The 12,274-nt window shown below is 60.4% G+C and overlaps 1 protein-coding gene across 3 annotated transcripts in view; it reads right to left on the bottom strand.

Annotated features, from left to right (window-relative positions):
* Positions 1-1,185: 1,185 nt before the first annotated feature.
* The window catches only part of SIN3B (SIN3 transcription regulator family member B), a 41,323-nt gene continuing 30,234 nt past the window's right edge, over positions 1,186-12,274 (bottom strand). For all 3 annotated transcript variants that reach the window (XM_045551519.1, XM_045551524.1, XM_045551527.1), the window contains 7 exons: positions 10,279-10,888; positions 9,586-9,755; positions 6,815-6,988; positions 6,379-6,471; positions 3,768-3,862; positions 3,099-3,306; positions 1,186-2,982 (listed from right to left, as the gene is read on the bottom strand). In XM_045551519.1, the coding sequence (XP_045407475.1) occupies positions 2,752-2,982; positions 3,099-3,306; positions 3,768-3,862; positions 6,379-6,471; positions 6,815-6,988; positions 9,586-9,755; positions 10,279-10,888 (1,581 nt within the window). In that variant the 3' untranslated portion in view covers positions 1,186-2,751. The remainder of the gene's footprint in view (positions 2,983-3,098; positions 3,307-3,767; positions 3,863-6,378; positions 6,472-6,814; positions 6,989-9,585; positions 9,756-10,278; positions 10,889-12,274) is intronic.

Raw genomic sequence — 12,274 nt, 5'->3', positions numbered from 1 at the left:
CAGACTTGAAGGAGGTGGAAGGGACGGTGCCGGCCACGTGGCTGCTTTATGAATGAGGCTGTTTCTCCATCACTGCGTGACACGGCTCCAAGCAACAAGTCTTCGTGACCTCATGTTTCCACAGGTCAGGGGTTGGGGCCTGGCAGGCCGGGTCCTCTGCTTGGGGTCGCACAAGGCTGCGACTGGGGTGTCAGCAGGGCTGTGCATCCCCATCTGCGTATCTCAGTGTCTTCTTTGGAGCTCACCTGGCCGTAGGCAGAATTCCGGTCCCAGGCATGGTAGCTCTCAGGTCCTGCTCTTGGCTCCTGGAGGCCACCGCCACTCCTGTTTTTCCCAAGGAAGGCCAGTCTGGGGGCCCAGAAGAGGTCCTGGGCACTCCCCCAACTGAAGGCAGGAGACCGGGGCTGGCATCCATGACCCTCTGGTGGGGGGTGCAGTCGGACACTGCCAGGGCAGCTCAGCTGTGCCGTGTGCACACGGCCACCAGGGAGGCTGGGGACAGCGCCTGGAGAGGTGGCAAGCCCACAGAGTGGAGGACCAGCCAGTTCTGCTGCAGAACCCTCCAGGGGTATCGGCCAGGAGCAGAGCTGTGTGGGCTCCTATCACCTGGAAGCCGGTGTGGGGACCCGGGGGCGGTGTCGGGGGGGGGGGGTCTGGCCTGGAGAGGAGGAGACACGACCACAGTGAAGACCAGGAGGTGAGATTCCGGGTGGGGGACACAGCTGGGGAGGGGACCAGGGACCAGCACAGAGACTGGTTTTGTGGGGCTGCAGGTGTGGGCCTCCGTCGGTACGAGCCTGGCTGCACAGGCTGGACACAGAAAGCTCGGAGCAAACACTATGGTCTTGAAATCAGATGTCATACACACAATGCTAGAGCAAAGGAGACATTTGTGATTTTTACTCGATGTGAAAACTGAGTTGGGCAAGAATATTCTAGAAACACTTCCATGTTGTGGCGAGGCAGGGGTGGGTGTGTGATGACCCTGGTAGAGCCCGCCTTTGCCATCTGAAGGGACCCACTGTACAGAGAGGGCTCGAGGGACCCTGGGGCAGGGTTTGGGGGCTCCCAGGGGCCAGGCAGGCACACTCAACGCTCCCTCACTCACGGCGAGTCCAGGCCATTCCCCTGGCAGTGGCAAGTTGTCAAGATTCTCGCAGGAAGTGACCAACAGAACCCCAGGGCTTTACATCAATATTTAATTTTTAACTTTAATGTGCAAATAAATAGAAAAGGAAAACTACATTCAAAACATCTGCAAAGGAATAGCAAGACCCGGAACAGAAATTCCTCAAAAAACGGAAAAGAGACGCTCCCTAGAAGCATGCGGGGTTGGGTAGGGGTTGGGGTGACAAAGGCAGGGCTCTGAGGGATCTCCGGGCCTGGGGTATGGCCCATGAGGCCCCCCGGGGGGCAGGCTGGCCAAGGTCCGGTTCAGGAACCCCAGGGGTAACCAGGATGCGTGTGCACACAGTGCCTGCGTCACGCTTGGGGAAATGCCGGGGATGGCCGTGGGCAGGCGGGTCAGCCTCAGAATCCCCCCAGGTCCCTAGGAAACCTCCAGAAACATGTGGCCACCTCCTGGAACCTTGAGTTTGGCACAGCTCTGTGGCATGAGGACGAGGGCTGTGGTTGTTCCGGGCCTACCTGTGGATGGAGACGCCCCAGGTGTGCAGGTGCCAGGGCCAGGCTGGGGTTCTCAGCAAGGGACGGGTCTGGGCCACCCCAGCCCCAGCCGCTCGGGACTCTTGGCACAGAGAGCCTCTGCGGGACAGTCACCTCAGCCCCTCACAAAGGGACCAAATGGCCTGCTGAGAGGCCAGGCTGCCCTGTGACGGGCCTGGGATGGGTGGGAGGACACTTGGCTCCTCGGGGGCAGCTGCAGGAATGGGGGGTCAGGGTGGCACTCAGAGTCCCATGAGGAGAGAGCTCATCCCCAAGGAGCCCGGGACTTGGCTGCAGAAGTTACAAGCACTGAGAGCATAAAGGAATAAATATGCTGTGCGTGTGCGTCTCCCTAGGCCCCATCCACCTCGCGCCCGTGGCCGAGCCCTCCCTACGGCGGGGGCACGCGGGCCAGGCAGGAACGTCGGCCAAGCAGACAGCTGCCCCCGTGGGCCCAGCCGACATGGGGTTCAGCATCTCTTTTGTCCAGAGTGGGGCTCCCGGAGGCTCCTCCTGCCTGCTCGTGGCCCTCACTGCCAAGCGGGACCCGACGGTGTGGCTGAAGGGCTCACTGAGGGCCCTGGGCATCGGCTCGGCGTTTCTGGCAGCTCTCAGCGTGTTCCCAGAGGACTCGCTTTTCAAGCGGGTCCACCCAGGGCCCGACTCCTTCCTCGTCTCTCGGACACCTTCCCAAGGGTGTGTCTCGAGGGGCTCATCTGCCACTTTTCCAGGACACCTATGAATACAGGACAGTGGTGCTGCCTGCCGGGGGTTTGGCACGTGTGAAGGACGGACGGGGCCAGGGCAGGTGCACAAACACAGTCGCTTGTTCCTTGGCCAGGGCGCCCACCCACCCCTGTGGCGGGGGCTGAGCCCCAGGGTTCGAGGGCAGGAGGCTCAGGCTGGCACGTGACGGGTCCATAGGAAGCCGAGGCGCTGGGGGAGGCGGTGCCCTGCTCTGGAGCAGCTGTCCCGCAGCGGCGGGGCTGGGAGACGCTCCCCTCAAGTTGTCAGTGAACACGCCCCCGATGGGGCCAGGCCGAGGGAGGTGGGTGCCCTGTGAGGCGCCAGCTGCGGCGGGCCAGGTCAGGGCGAGGCCGGGCGGCGGCTGTACTGCACACGGTAGCGGGTCACGGGCAGGCCATGCACGTGCACCGTCTCGCAGAGCGTCTTGCAGGGCACCATGTCCTCGTCCTCCTCACCCATCAGCCAGTCCTGCACCAGGCTGGCTGCCTCCACTGTTACGTTGTCCTCCAGCCAGCGGCCGTGCCACTCCTCAAAGTGCTGGTGGTGGCGGAGCAACACCAGCGGCTGCACCTGTGGGGAGGGGTTTGGGTATCAGGGTGGCCCAGGCACCCCCAGGACCCCAGGACGAGAGGTGGGGGCAACAATGGGGAGACCCAGGCCCCAGGACGTGGCAGGAGGGCTGGCACCTGCTTAGCGCGGCAGAGGGTGCCGCGGCGGTACATGTAGTCCTCAGAGTTGACGATGAACACCATCTTGTGCGTGCTGAGCTTGAAGCGGCAGTCCACATCGCACGCGCTCTCTACCCCGACCAGTCGCTTCCAGGAGCTCCGGGCCTCGCCACGCAGGGCCCGCGCCTGCTCGCTCTGCCACCGGCGGCGGAACTTCTTGAGGTTCCTGGGGGTGAGGGGAGGCCTCATGGACTCGAGGGCCCGGTGGCAGGGCAGAGGGGAGGGTTTGCAGACCTGGCAACCCTCGTGGCCCAGGAACAGTGGAAGATGTGCCACCTCCCAGGGGTAGAGGGAAATGCAAATTGAAGCAATGGGAGAGACCCCTCCCACCCACCTCTGCCCTGACCCTACGGGCTCTGGCAGCCTCTGCCTCAGGGATGGGCACTCACTCTCCACCCGCTGACACACTGTGGCATCTCAGAGCAGGACCCCCACCCCAGATTGTACCCCTCACTGCCCTGGGGTTACCACTCTGCTGGCTCCAGACCCAGGCGCCAGGCGGGCAGGGCCACACCTCAGCACATGCGGGTGCTCAGAAGTGCTCCCAGATGTCCAGCTTCCATGAGGACAATGGGGGTTCCCTGGGACTATATGGAGGGACTGAACGCGAGCGTTGGGGCCTCTCACCTCTGCAGGAACACAGGTTTCAGGAAGAAGCCCTCAGTGGGTGAGCTGGACGCACCCTCGGTCCCCACGTACTGCTCCACATACCGGGCCAGGTGCTGGGGACAGGGAGAGACACAGCCTGTGACAACTCCACATCAGGGCCCAGGCCTCTCTGACCCTGATGAGCTTGGGGGGGTTTCATTTCCTCTGTCCCCAAAGCATATGAGGACAACAGCAGCTGCTGAGGCCTCTGATCTGTGATGGGGACCCCAGAACCCCCAGGCTCCGGCTCTCGATAAAGGACTCGGCCACAGCAGGACAGGCACAGCCAGGCTGTGGTTGAGACAACTATGGAACTGGCATTTTGTGCCTCAGTAGATAAATCCAGGCTGTGTCAGGACAGTTCTGTGTTCATCACATGCTAACTTCACAGGGGGAGACGGGTGGGGGGGCTCCTCACACACAGAGCAGGGTCCAGGCCAAGAGCGGACAGAAAGAAAGAGACACCAGGACACAAACGACAGGTAGAAGACCAGGTACGAGTTGGGGTGAGTGACAGGCAGGGCTTGCAGGGGCCGCCCAGGTACAGGGTGGGCATGGCCTGCAGCGTCAGTGACCTTCTGCTCACCACTCTGTTGAAGCCAAAGTCTCCTCCAGAGTCAAACTTCGTAATTAAAAACCATGTTTCCTGTAAAGTCCCCCGAAGTGGCAGAGTGTGCAGCCCCCACACTCTCTTGCCTTTGAAAGTGTCTCCTGGGTGGGGAGCCCTGCAGCCTGAGAGCCCAGAGGCAGGGAGGGAGGGGTGCTGTGAAAGGGAGCCCCTCGTTGCTGGGGGAGTGGCAGGGGAGCCCCAGCTCCTGAGGGAGGCTTGGAGCCTACTGGCCCTGCACCCCCCACCCCAAGCCAGCACCACAGACACAGGGCATCTTTCAGTTTCTCCAGAAAGCTCTTGGGCAGACACAGTGTTCTAGCCCCTGCTTCACAGATCTTAGCTGCTTCAGTTAAGGACAACAAGGCAGCAGCAGCAATCATAGTTTTCCTTTTCTTTTTTTTAAGAGACAGGGTCTCATTCTGTCACCCAGGCTGGAGTGCAGAGGTGTGATCATAGCTCACTACAGCCTTGAATGGCTGGGCTCAAGTGATCCTCCTGCCTCAGCCTCCTGAGAAGCTGGGATTATACGTTTGTACCACCATGCCCGGGTAATTTTTCTATTTTCTAATTGTGGTTTTCTGTTTGTTTGTTTGTTTTTTGGAGACAGGGTCTTGCTATGTTGCCCAGGCTGGCCTAAAACTCCTAGTCTCAAGCGATTCTCCTGCCTCGGCCTCCCAAAGTGCTGGGATTACAGGTGTGAGCCACCGTGCCTGGCCCTAGCAATCATATTTTTGATGTACTTACTTACTTGTTTATAGACAGCTGGCTCCAGGAAAGGTTTTAAGGCAGCTAAGTGCAGACCCACCATCCTGGTGGGAAGGGGTTCTCAGCACATGGGAATTTTGGTGCTGACACCTGGAACGTGCCAAGCCAGGTGAGGCGAGCTAGTCACTGTGTGGGCTGAGTGGCATCCTCCAACAAGACATGTCCAAGTCCTGACCTCTAGTATCTATGAATGTGACCTTATTACAAAATAGTCTTTGTAGATATAATTAGTCAAGGTGAGGCCATCGTGGAGTAGGGTGGGCCCTAAATCCAATGACTAATGTCCTTGTAAGGAGAGTCACAGAAACACACAGCGAGGCCACATGGACACAGAGGCAGAGACTGGAGTGACGCAGCTACAGACAAGGAATGCTTGGAGTCAGCAGAAGGTGGAAAAGGCAAGAAAGGAAGGATCCACCTCAACAGCCTCTGGGGGCGGGTGGCGTCTGTCGACACCTTGACTTTGGACCTCTAGCCTCCAGAACCGTGACAGAACCAATTCCTGTCATTCCCAGCAATGTCTGTGACCCTCTGCTGTGGCAGCCCCAGGACATGACCTCGGCCACCCCAGCTGAGTGACAGGCACACAGGCATGGGAGACAAAGGCAAGCAGGAGCCGTGGACAGGAGGAAGGAGGGGGATGAGGAGGGCTGGCAAGGACCCCCAGCTGCCTCCATGACTGCCCTGGGGACAGTGCCAGTCTGTGTTTAACTGTTACCAGGGTGGCGGAGGCAAGTGGGGAAACATCTGTGCTTGTGGAATATGTGACCTGGAGTCTGGGCCAGGTGGGTCATCACCTGGTGATTGGGAACTAGAATGCCGAGCCCTCAGCCAGAGACATGGGGTGCGGAGGGCACGTGCCCTGGAGATGCCCTGGAGCGGGGCCAGGGGAAGGCGGGGTGGCAGCCCGGCTCTCGCCCACCCTCCTGCCTTCCTGCCCTCGGACACACCCGCCGGCTCCTAAGGGGTCACCTGCTCTTTGGAGACCGAGCACAGACGGAAGGCCAAGGGGCAGGGAGGGAGGCAACCCCCAGCCCTGCTGGGTTCCCCAGATGAGAGTGCTCAATGCGCAGTGAGGGTCCCCGGGTGGACACTGCGGCTGCCTGGCTAGCAGAAGCAGGGGCCCTTGGGGTGGGAGCCCCACACTGCGGCCCTCGGTTGCTCCCTGCCCCCCACCGTGTGCATACAGCGTGGACTGCGGGGCCGGGGCCTCACCTGGACCTCCACAGGGTCCTCTGTCTGGGCCTCCTCAGTGTCCAGGAGCTCGATGGTCATAATCACCTGCCCTTTGCGCTGGAGGAACATCACCTGGCGGGGGTTGGGACACAAGCAGCCTAAACTTCTGAACAGCTTGGCCAATCACAGGACAAGGGTGCAAGGCCACCGGGACCCCGCCTCTGCCATCTTCCCGAGGCCCTGATTCCTCCGTGTGGGACAGAGGACCCTCCTGGGCTCAGCACATGAAGCTGTGGTATCTGGGCCTGCCCGGTGGCCGAACCAGAGTCCAGCCCAGGCCTGACTCCAGAGCGGAGTGCGAGCAGCCGGTGCTCCCCTGCTGTCACCAGGGCGGGGGGCTTCCTCAGGCCGCCCCTCTCGCTCCCACCCAGGCTCCCATGGCCCAGCATGTGGCCGAGTTCAGCCAGCCCCCCACCTTGAAGCAGTTCTCGTCGGCCATGCACCGCTCGGCCTTCCACTGGTAGCTGGTCTCCCTGGCGGCACGGACGCAGCGAGAGGACAGGTTCCCGCCAGCAGCCCCCCGCTTCCTCTCGGTCAGGTACAGCTCCACCACCTTCAGGCAGACGTCGTCGCTCACGAGGTGGTGCAGCTGGCGGAAGGGAGAGCAGTGGGTGCCCACCACCGCCTCCCGCTGGCGCCCCCCACCTCACCCAAAGAGCAAGTCAGCAAAGACCTGAAACACCAGGGTGGAGAGTCCGGGACATGAGGATGAAAACCAAGAGCCAAACAGGCTACGTGGGGTGACCTCAGTGCTGTACACCGACCAGACCAAAACCAGATCCAACAGACCAAACCAGACCAGATCAGAACAGACCGAACCAGATTAGACCAGACCAGATCAAACCAAACCCAGACCCAAACCAGACTGGACCAGACCAGACCAGACTTGCGAACCCCACCTGGGTGTGAGAAACACAGAGGGAAGACATAGAAGACACACACGGGTCTCATATGGTGCCTGGCACATGGCAAGTACCCACTAAATACCATTTACCACTGCTAAATACCAGAAATGTGAATTTTTAAGAAAAAGTGAGGCAAAGCATTCAGACAGGACCTTGACAAGGCAGGTGACAAACGTCAGCATGGAGGGGCCCTTGTGGGCACCTGGCCGGGGTCTGGCAGAGCCACAGCAAGGCTGCTCGAGGCTCTAACCACAGCTCCAGCTAAACAGCTCCATTTTCTTTGTTTTTCATTTGTAAGTTTCTAGAGGAGGTATTTATGGAAAGGGGGATTGTTTTTCTCAAGTATTCATCGAAGTGCCAAATCTGGTACAACCTCCGTTGCTACAAATGAGGCCAGAGCTGTGGATTCCCAGCCGGGGCGCAGGGCTCAGCCTCCTGGCGCCCCCAACATCGCTGCCTCCCCCGCTGCGCAGGGCCCTGGGCGTCCCCTCCAGGTTGCCCGGTGCCAGTTTCTCCGCCGCCGGCTGGAGTGGCCACTTCTGCAGATGGTGACGGGGAGGGACCCATTCCTGGCACGCAGAGGGAAAGTGAAGGTGTCAAGATGCAGCTGTGGGTTGCGATAAGTCCTCTTGGCCAGAGACACAGGCCTCCCAGCCACCAACGGGAACAGGGCAGACTCCATGGACACAATCTAGAAATGGGTACACTGTGGACAAGTTTCTACAACTGAGGGTGTCCCTGGGGTCACAAAGGGATGACAAGGCCTGGACCAGAGGAGCCATCAGGGAACTGTAACTTGAGCCCCCGTGAGATCCCACCAATCCCCAGCAGAAGGAACAATGACCCAGAGCCCTGGTAAGCAGGGAGTGTGGCCTTGGCCGCTGCTGGTGGGAGCCAACCACGAAACCAGACAGTTCCCCCGAGGCTGGACACACCTGCCTGTACCTCATGCCGGGACAGAGGCAGAAATGTGCACAGACTCCAGCGGGGACTCCCACTACACGGGGCGCCACCCCATGCCCGTCCTCAGGACACTGGCGGACAAACTGGAGTTGGCTCCCGGGAATCCCTGGCAGGTGTGAGCACCGCAACATAGGGTCTCACAGAAAGACGCTCCCTGGACACAGCCGGGACAGTCGGCTCCAGACAGGGAAGCTACCTCAGTGCAGGAATCGGGGTAGTGGGTGGCCGTGGGAGGTGGGTGGCTGGGAGGGGACATGGTGGCAGGGCGGGGGTTCTGTTTGTGAAAATGTGTTGGGCTGCCTGCTTTGGATTTGGGCGCTGTAATGCACATCTGTGTTAACTTCAATAAACAATCTTTCCATCCTGGAAAGACACGTCTTTTCCGGGACGTTCTCGTGACTGCAGCTGGGTGGGGAGTAATGGCATTACTGTTTTTTACAGCTTCCTTTCCGCGTCACAACAAACAGCCTACTCAGTGACCAGGACACCAGAGGTCGTGAGCAGCAATCCGGCAGAAACCGGCTGTCGGGGATCTCTGCTGTTTCTGTCTGTGACTCGTTTCCGCTCACTCACGTTCAGATGGGGCCGATTTTCTGACATCCACCCTGTTCCCCTCCACAGGAGAAGTGGGTTTTTCACATGTTGCCGCTTTACCCTCCAGAAAGGTCTGTGGACAGGGACTGACACCAAAGCTCGCGCACAAATGCCCACAGCAGCACTGTTCGCAATCTGCCAGGCAGCCACAACCCGAGCGTCCACTAACACATGAAGGACACACAAACCGCAGCCTGTCCACGCAACAGAGTATCACGCAGGCGTGACAAGGAATGAAGCACTGATCCCCACAAGGTGGATGAACCTCGAAAACACGATGCTGAGAGAAAGCAGCCAGACACAAAAGGCCACACAGTTCCATCTGCAGGAAACATTCGGAACAGGCGAATCCACAGAGACAGAAAGCAGATTGGTGGCTGCCCGGGGCTGGGGAGGGGGATGGGGAGTGATGGCTAGCGGGGACAGAGTTTCCTTCTGGGCGGATGAAACCTTCTGGGCGGATGAAACCTTCTGGACTGTAACGGAAAGAGGTGGCGGTCCCACGATATTGTGAACGTACTAAACGCCATGGAACTGTGCACTTCAAAATGGCCAACTGTATATTATGTGAATTTCAACTCAATAAAGTAAAAAACGAAAGGTTTCTGTGCTAAGCCTGCAGCTCCCCTCCTGGCCCCGGCGTGCAGGAAGGGCTGGTTCCCAGCATCCTAGCAGACAGGTCCCGCCGAGGACGGCAGGGGAGCCGTGAGGACGCCCCACTTACCTGCCGCGTGATGTTCTGCACCAGCTTGTCCATGGTGAAGCCGATGTAGGCGTGGATGGTGAACATCTCCCGCAGGGTGTCCTCGTACTGCGTGGGGTCGATGCTGCCCTCCAGCAAGCTGCGCACCATGTCCAGGAAGGCCGGGTAGTACTCCTCCAGCTCCACCTCACCTGCGGGGACGGCAGGAACAGCGCGGCTTTCATTCACTCACCTCCCAGGGCAGCGAGAACCCACCAAGCCAAGCCCCTGCACCCAGGAGCCCCGGGAAGCCCCTGTGAGGCCCAGCGGCCCTCACCAGCCACCCCTGGGACAAATCGGAACACCGGTGTTCACACCACCCGCCACCCAGGCTGCTGTCTACTCTGGGCCGCAGCTGGGCCCTGTGACCGGGCCATGGCAACCAGAGAGCCACGGAGCCAGGCCACGATGGCTTTACACGCCCAGGGGAGGCTGGTGGGAAATGCAGGCTCCCAGTCTGGTGAGCTGCTACAGGTAGAAAAGGAGCCACCGCTGTGGGAGGCTGGGCAAGAAATACTCGGGACCTCTGTCTTATATTGGTAACTTCCCATGTGAAATCACATAATTATTTCAAAATGAGAAATCAGAAAAACAAACAACAGGACGTTTCAGATGAGGAGCTCTGACCCTGGACCCCGGGCGCCCCCAGGTCTCCGGCGGCCGCAGGAGCCTTACTGGGCTGCTTCAGCCGTAGCTCCATGGCGGGGTCGCTGCCCTTCTCCCTGCGGCCCTCGCAGAGCAGCTTCTCGCGCTCCTTCTCCGTCCGATACTCCAGGAGCTGCTTCTGCGCCTGGCGGTAGATCTTCAGCAGCCGCGAACACAGGGTCTGGTGCAGCCGCAGGAAGAAGTACCAGTTGTTGTTGGCAAAGAAGAGGCTGTAGACGTCGTCCAGGGGCTTGTGTGGTGGCGGAATCGGCAGCTGCTCAGCGGCCGGCATGTCCCCGAAGGCCCCCTTCTCCTCCGGGGGGCTGCTCTGTGGCCCCGGCGCTGGCTTTTTCCGCTCGCCGGGGTCTGCACCCTGCCCCTGGGGGCTGTCCCGATCCTCGTCAGCCGACTCCTCCGACGCACCCAGGTCCAGCTGCTGGGAGAAGAAGAGGCTGGGCACGAACTGGTGTAGCAGCTGGTGGATGGTACCCTGGTCCTCCTTCTGGATGGCCGGCTGCCGCTTCACATAGTAACTGATGAGGGCCGCCGCATCCTCCAGGATCTGCCGGTCCTCGTACACGAAGATGAGGTGCGGCTCGCTGGAGGGGGCGCTCCGGCCCTCCGAGTGCTGCTCCTGGTGCTGCAGCGTGACAGGGCAGCTGTTAGGGGGGAGGCGACCCAGCACCAAGGGGACCCCCACGCCCGCCCGTAGATCTCCATGGACATACGTGGCCCAGAAAGGGGCTGGTGACCACTGTCGGGGGAATGGCAGGGTCTGGGGCAGGTGGATCGTTTGCCTTGACCCCATGTGAAGCCCCTCATGTTCCCAGTCCCCTCCCGAAAGGCAAGGCAGCCCCAAGTCACCATAGGATCTCAGATGGCAGAGCTGAGGGGGGACACTGAGGGCACAAGGGCAATGACAGTGTTACACTTGGCTCTGGGGCTCAGCCCAGCTCCTCTGCGTCCTTGCTGTCACTGTCATCGGCCCCCTCTACCTGCTCCCCTTCACCTGCCCACTCCAACCCTCTCATGCGTCCAAAGCTATTTGGCCAAAAGGAGCACAGTCACCCTGGTGACCCCTCCCGGGCATTCCCAAGACACTCGGAAGACCCCTGACACCTGCAGAATGAAGACTGGGGAGGGGGCGCCTTCCACACCTTCCCGTGGCCAGGCCTCAGCTTTCTGGGCTGGATGAGCCGTGTGTCTTCTCGGCACAGGCTGTGCTCCTGGACTAAACATGCATTTTTTCTAGCAGTCTCAGGAGTCCTTCCCCCCCCGCAGGGCAGCATGCAGTGCGGTGGGGCTCGAGCACACTGAGCTGGTGCCCAGGGAGGTCTGTGAGGTTGGTGTCCATGGGCAGCCCCTGTCTCTGGCGTCACCTGCCCTCTCCTATGGCTTGCTAAGTCCCATGTGTCCCACTTTTGCCACAAACACCCTCAAAATTCTTTTCACGTCCTCTCCGCAGCAGGGTCCAATGCACGTGATATAACGTACATGATATGTAACCCCGTGTTCCAAACCACGTGACGGAATGAGGGTCGAACGCTGGAACGCGCGGAGAACCTGCACCTGCGGAGACGGCCTCGGCGCCCCACCCCTGGGACAGGTCCCAGGAACTTGGCAGTGACATTGGTGGGTTCCAGGGGCCACATCGTCAACCCTGCAGACACCACAGGCCCCTTGGGGCTGGTCCTGGGTCTCGAGGCCCCACCGAGGACTAGTGCGAGGAAACCAGACGGCTCCTGGGGTGGACCCAGGGTCCTGCGGGAGTGAGAGCAGCGGGAGGGAGGGGGTCTTCAGGACTGGTGCCGTAAGTGACCTCGCACTCTCACACGCTCTGGGCAGGCCACACCTGCCAGCCGGGGGGCCCGGGGCCAGCAGGCTGGCTCCTAGGCCTTCAATTTCCGTATCGTAAAAGGAGGTGCGAGCGTCGCTGCGAGCGTCGCTGCGCAGTTACACAAGGAATAAGGGAGAGACAGTGAGGGGATGCCGCCTGCCCTGGTGGGTATCTAGGACAACAATGTCC

This window comes from Lemur catta, chromosome 1 (genome assembly GCF_020740605.2).
Source record: "Lemur catta isolate mLemCat1 chromosome 1, mLemCat1.pri, whole genome shotgun sequence".
Taxonomy (NCBI): Eukaryota; Metazoa; Chordata; class Mammalia; order Primates; family Lemuridae; genus Lemur; species Lemur catta.
This window is presented reverse-complemented; position numbering and strand designations above follow the sequence as displayed.